This window comes from Pelobates fuscus, chromosome 8 (assembly GCF_036172605.1).
Source record: "Pelobates fuscus isolate aPelFus1 chromosome 8, aPelFus1.pri, whole genome shotgun sequence".
NCBI lineage: Eukaryota > Metazoa > Chordata > Amphibia > Anura > Pelobatidae > Pelobates > Pelobates fuscus.
Genome location: NC_086324.1, coordinates 7,525,252 through 7,535,387, shown reverse-complemented (window position 1 = coordinate 7,535,387; position 10,136 = coordinate 7,525,252). Strand labels below are relative to the sequence as shown.

The 10,136-nt window shown below is 42.4% G+C and overlaps 1 protein-coding gene across 3 annotated transcripts in view; it reads right to left on the bottom strand.

The window, feature by feature from the left end:
* Nucleotides 1-219: 219 nt before the first annotated feature.
* LOC134571116 (uncharacterized) overlaps nt 220-10,136 on the bottom strand; it is an 87,070-nt gene continuing 77,153 nt past the window's right edge. For all 3 annotated transcript variants that reach the window (XM_063429196.1, XM_063429197.1, XM_063429199.1), the window contains 3 exons: nt 8,933-9,552; nt 4,923-5,068; nt 220-4,643 (listed from right to left, as the gene is read on the bottom strand). In XM_063429196.1, the coding sequence (XP_063285266.1) occupies nt 3,845-4,643; nt 4,923-5,068; nt 8,933-9,552 (1,565 nt within the window). In that variant the 3' untranslated portion in view covers nt 220-3,844. The remainder of the gene's footprint in view (nt 4,644-4,922; nt 5,069-8,932; nt 9,553-10,136) is intronic.

Here is a 10,136-nt window from a genome sequence, read left to right as displayed (position 1 = left end):
CCTTTAAAGGCACACTCCTGGCTTCCAGCAGCACACGTTTGGTTACAGTTAATTATACAAAGTGAGGATTAGGTTACTAAAGTGTATTTTAAATTTATAACCAATTTAGCCAAACTATAAGAATTCAGTCAGTTACACTAACCATTTGGATACTTTGGCCTAGCATTTGATATTCAGTTTAAATTCCTGACAATTTTATATAAATATATATATCATAAATAGTCCAGTGAGTCTTACTGATCTCTGAAGACTGGAAGGTACAGTCCTACAAATCTGAACATAACCTGAACCTGGCTGGGCATTTAATAACTAACTTTGAATGTGAACACGTAATGTAATATGGCCGTGTAATACCAAAATGTTCTGTTTAGAAAAACATTATTAAAATGTGTTTCTTGAGTGATCCACCATAATCTGCCTTGTATGGCGCAGTGATACCATCAGTAGAATAAATCAGTCTGGAGTCAAGGCGTATAAAACATTTTATATTAAATAACAATTCCTGTACAACAAACATTATACATTGTGTTATCCATGGTCCTAATCAATGGAAGGAACCCGATTCTCTGGCGTTTTTCCATCTTTGCACCCTAGAATTTTTCAATAAACACTTTTTTTCCTGGTGATGCTACAGATTGATTTATTATTTATTTATTTCCACTTTTTCCCCACAGAAAAGTGTTTCACTTCTCTTTTTCACCCTCGGCCTTGTAATATAGTCTTGGTGACACTGTTATAGCGGCGGTGTAGTGTTGTCTCTGTGACATTGTTACAGCGAATGGGTAGTGTTTTCGGTGACATTGTTATACTGGCTGTGTAGTGTTTTCGGTGACTGTTACACTGGCTGTGTAGTGTTTTCGGTGACATTGTTACACTGGTTGTGTCATGTTGTCTCGTGACATTGTTATACTGGCTGTGTGGTGTTTTCGGTGACATTTTTACACTGGCTGTGTCGTGTTGTCTCGTTGACCTTGTTATAGCGGCGGTGTAGTCTTGTCTCGGTGACATTGTTACACTGGATGTGTCGTTTTGTGTCTGTGAAGTTGTTGCACTGGCTGTGAAATGCTATGCTGTCAGACTGGTGCAGAAGTAAGGGTGACTATACTATAAACAGTTTGGGAACCATGTGCTATGAAACCATAGTTCTGTCATGTAAGTGAAGGCGTATTGGTGTCTGTGCCATGAAACCATAGAAGTTGGGATGCTTGTGCCATAATTCTGCAGTTGTAGGGGTGTCTGTGCCATGTATTCGCAGGAGTATGGATTCTTGTGCCATGTAATCACAGAACTAGTGGTGTCTCTGCCAGGTGTTCGTAGGAGTACCATGTAACTGCAGGGTATCTGGGCTTTCTACCATGTACCTGCATGACCAATACTGTAATCTGTGCCATAGAGCAAGGTATCTGGGTGCTTTACACCATGTAACCCCAGCAGTATTAGTGCCCTGTGCCATGAAACTGCCGGAGTATTCATACCACTAACTTCAGTATGGGTATTATACTGGGTACCCAGTGATAACAACATGTAGGGGTATGGGTAACCAGTGTGGGTACATGTAGAGGTATTGGTACTCAGTGATGGTAACATGGAGGGGTATCGGTATTCAGTGATGGTAACATGGAGGGGTGTCGGTACTCGATGATAATAACATGGAGGGGTGTTGGTACTCGGTGATAATAACATGGAGGGGTGTCGGTACTCGGTGATGGTAACATGGAGGGGTGTCGGTACTCTCTGATGGTAACATGGAGGCGTGTTGGTACTCGGTGATAATAACATGGAGGGGTGTCGGTACTCGGTGATGGTAACATGGAGGGGTGTCGGTACTCGGTGATGGTAACATGGAGGGGTGTCGGTACTCGGTGATGGTAACATGGAGGGGTGTCGGTACTTGGTGATGGTAACATGGAGGGGTGTCGGTACTCGGTGATGGTAAGGTGTAAGAGTATGGCTACCCAGTGACGGTAACGTGTAGTTGTATTGGTACCCTCTGACAGTAATATGTAGTTGCATCAATGACTTCTGAATGCAAAATGGTGGAGTATGTGCCAGAGCAGTCTGTTCTGTGTTGGAGAATTGTTTCTCAGGCTGAAAGTCTCAATTAAGAGACAAACCGGGAACATTGAATGCACTGGATGCTGTTAAACAGCTACATTAAAGGGACACTATAGGCACCCAGATCACTTCAGCTCATTGAAGTGGTGTGGCCGCAGTGTCTCAGGTTCCTTAACCCTGAGCAGGTAATTATTGCAGTTTTTAACAAAGTGCAATAATTGGGGATATTTGATTGTTACTTGTCACTTATCATTTAGGAACTAAAGGAGAGTAGTGTTGGAACGGGTAACCTCTCATGTACTGGCTTGGCAGGACTAGGTCTCCAGAGTCTTGAGGGCTCATTTCCTATTGGCAACACAGCACTCATATCAGGCACATCAAACAACCATTTCTTGGTTCCTGCGCAATAAAATGAGGGGAATTCTGATTGGCTGCTGACCTCACATACTCTTAGCAGGTATATATTTAATCAATAACAGTAATAGTGTGATGGAATTTCTAGACAGCCCTTTTGTAGTTATAGTTCTAGGAGTAGCTTTGTAAGCTGTGACACCATTTACCTGATTCTGGGATGGCACTAGTGCACTCCTGGCACCATAACTACTACACACGCCAGATGTTGTGGACTGCATGTTACTTTGCTAGAAATATGGGGGATGTAGTCCACAACATCTGGCGCGCCGAAAGTTGCCTAGATACAGATAACATTTTTGGGTTCTGAGGCTGAGCAATGCTTTGGCAATCTGTGTTTAATATTTGTAGGTGTAGTGCGCTGACATGCCTTGTTAATATACCCCGCTGGTTAATGCTCGTACTGGTGGAAAAAACGCTACAGATTTGAAAGCATTATTACTAAAATCTTGAAATCTCTTTTTATTTGCCAGGCGTATGTGGAAAAGATCAGTAATTCTCTGTTTTACGAATAGAAATAGGATTATTTGGGTCTATTCTGCACCGATAGTTAATACAGAACACTCTGAACAATATTTAAACTTCCTGGAAAAAGTGATGAACAGATTTTATTTTTCCCCTAAACCAGGAATTGGAGAAATGACCGGAATTTCAAATTAACATCGCTGGAAATGTTCACTAGTTCAGCTATTAGACCTCAGATTTGAAGTTCCCTCAAACTTCGTTTTATGTGTGAGATATGTGTGTAAATCATTGCTTCCTTGTGAACTGCCCACAAAAAGCTAATGGCAGATCTGTGTGGAGCGCGCTGCTTTGTGAATCTAACGGTTTATTCGATGAACGTCTCATAGATTCAGACAGATTATTCGACTGGGAATAGGTTCTGTTAGTGAGTGAAATGTAAAACTACGCCAGATCTGATTAACAATACATTATTTGGTGAAGAAACTGCTGATTGGCATTGCCCCTTCTTCATTAACCCCTCTCAACCAAGACAGAAAAAAACTGCACAAACTCTCCATAGCGAATTCAATGAGCAGATATAGAGATATAAAAAATTCTTGTTTTTGCTCCTGTACTTTTGCTTTTTGTTGTTTTTGTCTTTTTTCCTTCTCTCCATCCAGACTAGTTGATAAAAGACCTACAAACAGTGTTAATAACCACACGGTGCGAAAAGCATTGCCCACATTGCAGGCTCTCCGCTTTAGTTTCTCTCTTGAACTCTGTGTCAATTGTTCATGAAAAGGTAACACGATTTGCCTTTGACTGACATGGTCTTATGTGAAATGTGCTGAGATCAGCACGGCTGGGGTTTGGCCATTGTGGAAGAAGGGCAGAAGTCGGGATTTACACCCATCTTGTCCTGTGATTGCTAGGTTCAAGGCCTGCCTTGCGTTGTGCTTATCATAATATTAGGGAGAGCGTTTCTCCGTTTCTTCCAGGATCCAAGGTCTCTGGAGTAGATTTTGATTTGCCTGAACCAGTGCTGAGTTGTGTCACTGTCAACATCCCGAAACACAAACCCTTCACGTTTTATCTCCAATAGTTCAAATGTCTCCTCACAGTCAGGATCAGAGGATACCACACATTGTCCAAGCCTCAGAGGCTCCCTTAGCATTACAAACTTCCCATTGTTTTTGTCTTTGATGAGTACTAAGACAGCATCCCTCACAATATGGTTGTCCGCACTTCCTTCAAGACCGGACTCCGATGTCCTTCGAATCTTCGCCATCAGTAGTGCTTGCACATTCTGAAATTTTAGAGCCTTGCAGCCCTTCTTAACCCACTGGCCGTCTGTGGGCTGTGCTAAATGCATAGGTCCTTCCTTGATAAAGCGTGTCTCTTCTCTGGGCCAACCTACCTGCTTGATGGCCATTTCTCTTATCTCAATATTGGTAAGTTCTTTATTTTTCCTGCTTTCTCTGCGGAAGGAACGCAACGTCCATGGATTTCCCTCCTGCTTAGTCTTCATGTTGATGTGTTCAAGGTGTGACTCAATACGGCTCTTTGCCTCCCACAGGCTGCCGTTATCTGGGTGGAACTCCGTTGTACTCTTTAGGATACGACTAAGCAGGAGAGGATACTTGGTGACCCTCTGCAAAGGAGCCATGAGAAAGGATCGGAGGTTCATGCGCCTCAGTGCTGTGTTGTCATTCTGAGACACATCTAAAAATATCCTAGAATAGGAAATAGAAATATAACAATAATACACTATTCTCCCACAATTCCTAGTGACTTCTTGCAGTGAATGGATATTTAAAATATTGTTTTGTGGAAAATACAGCATTTTCGAAATTTCTACTTTTAGGACAAACTTTCCATTAAAAGGTAAAAAAAGAGAATTTTAATGATCTTGTCTTAAAATAAAGGATTAATAAGAAAAAAGTAATTTTATACGTTACAGGAATAGTGCTGGAATTGTTTCCAATGGCAGTGTCACACATTACAATGCTCACCTCAGTAGTTCCTTCTCCTTCTCTAGTGCATTGAGCATGGCTATCGAGGCAGATTGCTGCAGACAGTATGTCTGGAATGAAGGCAGCATGTTGACAAACTCCAGAAACACTTCGCCAATACAGACGGTCATTAAATCATCGTCACTCTGCGTACACAAGAACACAGATACAGACAAAGAATCATTATTACCCTGCTCTCAACAAGAACACAGATACAGACATAGAATCATCTCCCTGCGCACAAGAGAACACAAATACAGACATACAATCATTACCCTGTGTGCAACGAATACACAAATACAGACCTAGAATCATTATCAAACTGTGTGCACAAGAACACAAATACAGACATAGAATCATCGCCCTGTGCGCACGAGAACACAAATGCAGACATAGAATCATCGCCCTGCACGCACGAGAACACAAATACAGACATAGAATCATCGCCCTGCGCGCACGAGAACACATACAGACCTAGAATCACTGCCCTGCGCACACTATGACACAAATACAGACATAGAATCATCCTCCTGTGTGCAACAACACAAATACAGACATAGAATTATTGCTCTGTGCACACGAGAACACAAATACAGACTTAGAAACATCTCCCTGCGCACACAATGACACAAATACAGGCTTAGAATAATTGCCCTGCGCACAAGATGACACAAATACAGACAGAATCATCGCCATATGCACATTAGAATTTAAATAGAGACATAAAATCATCGTCCTGTGCGCACCAGAACACAAACACTGACAGAATCATCATCACCCTGTGTGCACAAGATCACATATTCAAAAATAGAATTGTCATCACCCTGCAGATTTGGCGAAACAAATACAGACTTAGAATCATCTTCCTGTGCGCACAACACAGATAGAAACATAGAATCATCATCACCCTGTGTTCACACAAATACAAACATAGAATTGTCATCGTCCTTTGTGCACGAGAACATTAATATAGACAGAATCATCATCACCCTGCGCACACGACAACACAAATACAGACATAGAATCATCTTCGCCTGCATCAAGAGAGTTATCATTAACGGTAAATTTTTCAGGCTGGTGGTAAGTGGTGTCCCTCAGGGTTCTGTTCTGGGATCCCTTCTATTTAACATGTTTATAAATGATCTTGAAGACAGCGTTGAAAGTCATGTTTCAGTGTTTGCAGATGACACAAAACTCTGTAAAATAATACAATGTGAGCAGGATATTCATTTGCTGCAGAGGGATTTAGATAGACTGGGGGACTGGTCACTCAAATGGCAGATTAAATGTAATGTAAAAAAATGCAAAGTTATGCAATTCGGCGTAAAGAATACACCAGCAACGTATACCCTTAATGGAAGCGAATTAGGGATAACACGCGAAAAGGACTTGGGAATTGTTATAGACAACAAACTATGCAACAATGTGCAATGTCAATCAGCAGTGGCCAAGGCCAGTAAGGTATTGTCATGCATGAAAAAGGGCATTCATTCTCGGGATGATAATATCATTTTGCCTCTTTATAAATCGCTGGTAAGACCACACATGGAATGTGCTGTGCAATTTTGGGCACCTGTTCTAAAGAAGGATATTATGGCACTGGAAAGAGTGCAGAGACTGGCTACAAAATGAATAAAAGGAATGGAACATATCCACTATGAAGAAAGGTTAACAAATTTAAACCTATTTAGTTTAGTATAACGTTGCCTTAGAGGGGATATGATAACATTATATAAATATATTCGGGGCCAATACAAACCATTGTGGAACATCTATTCACAAACCAAACTTTACATAGGACACGAGGCCATGCGTTTAGACTGGAAGAAAGAAGTTTTTGTCTAAGGCAAAGGAAAGGTTTTTTTACCGTAAGAATAATAAGGATGTGGAATTCTATCAGAGTCCATGCAGATGTTTAAACAGCAACTCGATGCATACTTGCAAAAACAGAATATACAATGATATTTTTCAACTTTAGGGTAATAGCTTCTTGATCCAAGGAATAATCTGACTTCCATTCTGGGGTCAAGAGGGAATTTTTTTCCTAGTTTGTTGCAAATTTGTTTTTGATTGTTTTTGGATCAATAGCAAAAAAGAAAGGTGAGGAAGGTTGAACCTGATGGACACGTCTCTTTTCAGCCCATGCCCTGCGCACAGGACAACACAAATACAGACCTAGAATTATTACCCTGCGCACACAACACAAATACAGACAGAGCATCATCGACCTGTGCACACTACGACACAAATACAGACAGAATCATCATCACACTGCGCACACGACAACACAAATAGACATGGCATTATCGCCCTGTGCACACGACAACACAAATACAGACATAGAATTATCATCGAAACGAGAACACAAATATAGACAGAATCATCACCTTGCACACACGACGGCACAAAAATTTCATGACTAATAATTGAACATCGGTACACAGTTATGGGAAATTAATTATTTCACAAGTTTAAAATGGATATTTCAGCCTATAATTTGAAATTCACACTTTAGTGAATAATCCTCTAAATGTTGCAAGAGCTTATTTTGTGAATGTCTCCCTGGCTAACAATATATAATATGACAAAGGTTGCACCCTCTACCCTCCTAACAAAGGAAATACACCTAACTCTCTGATGCTGGCCCTTTAACATCGGATTACTAGAAAATGAAAAATTCTGCTTTAAATAGAAATTAGAGTTGGGAAGTTAATTCTGTATTTCCATATAAGCTACTTATTTCCCTTTGTTGCGGTCTTAATCCCCTGTATTATCTCCCACCGAGGAAACAACTTCTGATTCCTATGGCAGCAGCTGTACAGACATCCCAGCTTCCATCCTGACATATACTGGCCTGGGTTTCACACAGCTTCCATCCCGACATATACCGGCCTGGGTTTCACACAGCTTCCATCCTGACATATACTGGCCTGGGTTTCACACAGCTTCCATCCGGACATATACCGGCCTGGGTTTCACACCGCTCCCATCCTGACATATACCGGCCTGGGTTTCACACCGCTCCCATCCTGACATATACCGGCCTGGGTTTCACACCGCTCCCATCCTGACATATACCGGCCTGGGTTTCACACCGCTCCCATTCTGACATATACCGGCCTGGGTTTCACGCAGCTTCCATCCTGACATATACCGGCCTGGGTTTCACGCAGCTTCCATCCTGACATATACCGGCCTGGGTTTCACGCAGCTTCCATCCTGACATATATCGGCCTGGGTTTCACGCAGCTTCCATCCTGACACATACCGGCCTGGGTTTCACGCAGCTTCCATCCTGACATATACCGGCCTGGGTTTCACACAGCTTCCATCCTGACATATACCGGCCTGGGTTTCACACAGCTTCCATCCTGACATATACCGGCCTGGGTTTCACACAGCTTCCATCCTGACATATACCGGCCTGGGTTTCACACAGCTTCCATCCTGACACATACCGGCCTGGGTTTCACACAGCTCCCATCCTGACATATACCGGCCTGGCTTTCACACAGCTCCCATCCTGACATATACCGGCCTGGGTTTCACACAGTTTCCATCCTGACATATACTGGCTTGGGTTTGACACAGTTTCCATCCTGACATACTGGCCTGGGTTTGACAATTTTAATAAAGTTAATAGGGTTACTTACTAAGGTGAGATTTCAAGGTGAATTCAAAGTTAATTTTAAATAATATTTTATTTTTCTGCTACTTTGACCTGAAATTTAAAATTCAGTTTGAATTCGCCTTGTTTCTCACTTTTCATTTTAAAGACATAATGAGAGAAAGCGACAAAATGAGCATAAATAGGCAGTGGGTATTAGTTAAGTGAATACAAATGAGCATCACTATGGACTGGGAGTCGTTTTTCTGAACTTACTATTCTGTTTACGTTTCCTGCATGTTAATGTCAACCTAACATTTGTCTTTAATAAACTAGAGCACATGGGATTTCACACTCAGACTCAGAATTCCCTAGTGACAGCCATGAAGGTTTCTTTATTTACCTGGTCAAACGCTTGGTCGATTTCTTCTTGTAGGACCTCCAGAAACTTCCCGTTGAGGTCAATGAGCTCCTGGATGTTGCTGAAGACAACCAGCAGCTGTTCAGGAGTTAGAAGTCCTGCAGTCTGCATGGGGATGTAAAATTCCTCCTTTATAATCCTTATATCGTCCCCGTAGCTGGACTCTGTGTTTACAAACTCCATAACGGCCTCCTTGCGCTCAGTCCTGCGCATTACACATTTTATACACAAAGTGTCCTGTCTCTTCCCTCGAACTTCTGTATCCATGGCTGAATCTCTTTCCCCACAATCGGTGCAAGGCCGATGAGCCTTCCATGCCTCCAAGGAAGCTGCAGCTTCTGCCACCCTTGCTCTCCACTTCCTAGACATTGCATCCCCAATGCCACTGTCCACCCTTTCTACCTCCCCTGGTTTGGCAGCCCTGCTTGTGTTACCCTCACAGTCATCTCTGTCGTCATTGACACCAACTATCCCGCTGTCGGTGCTCAGGCTGCTGATGTTGCTCCAGCGATGCCGAGACTGGTTACAGTGTCCGGTGGTATAAGGGGCGTTAGTCCCCGTGCTGCAAGAAGTGGTCGTGTTGGCCTTCAACAGCACCGGCCCTGGGCAAACAAAGAGGATTTACTTAAAAAAATCACACTATGTAAATAATAATTCATGTATCTCTAATCCCTCAGCTTATTGTATTGTCTTCTCCTTGAATGGGCTTCCTAACCTTTTCTGACATGGACTCATATTACATCATGACATTCGCTTGGTCAATCCATTTCCCACCTGACTAGGTGGATAATCGAATAAAATGAAATCCCTGATAGGGCCATTAATCTTAACTACATATTGTTCTCTCCAGTTGGCTGGATGATGTACAGGGGAATTTATTTCACTTGACTCAGGATAAACTATGAAAAACTACCCACAGGAAATGGCCGGGGCTGTGGTAGACATTTATTTCTGGCGGCTATCTTGGAATCGCAGAGGCGGAGTTTCTCTGAGAATGCGTTGTTAATATTCAGGAAAGACTCTGAAGGCTCTAGATCAGGGGTAGGGAACCTTCGGCCCTCCAGATGTTTTGGACTACATTTCCCATAATGCTTACAGCCATAATGCTTGCAAAGCATCAAGGGAGATGTAGTCCAAAACATCTGGAGGGCCGAAGGTTCCCCACCCCTGCTCTAGATCCTTTCTG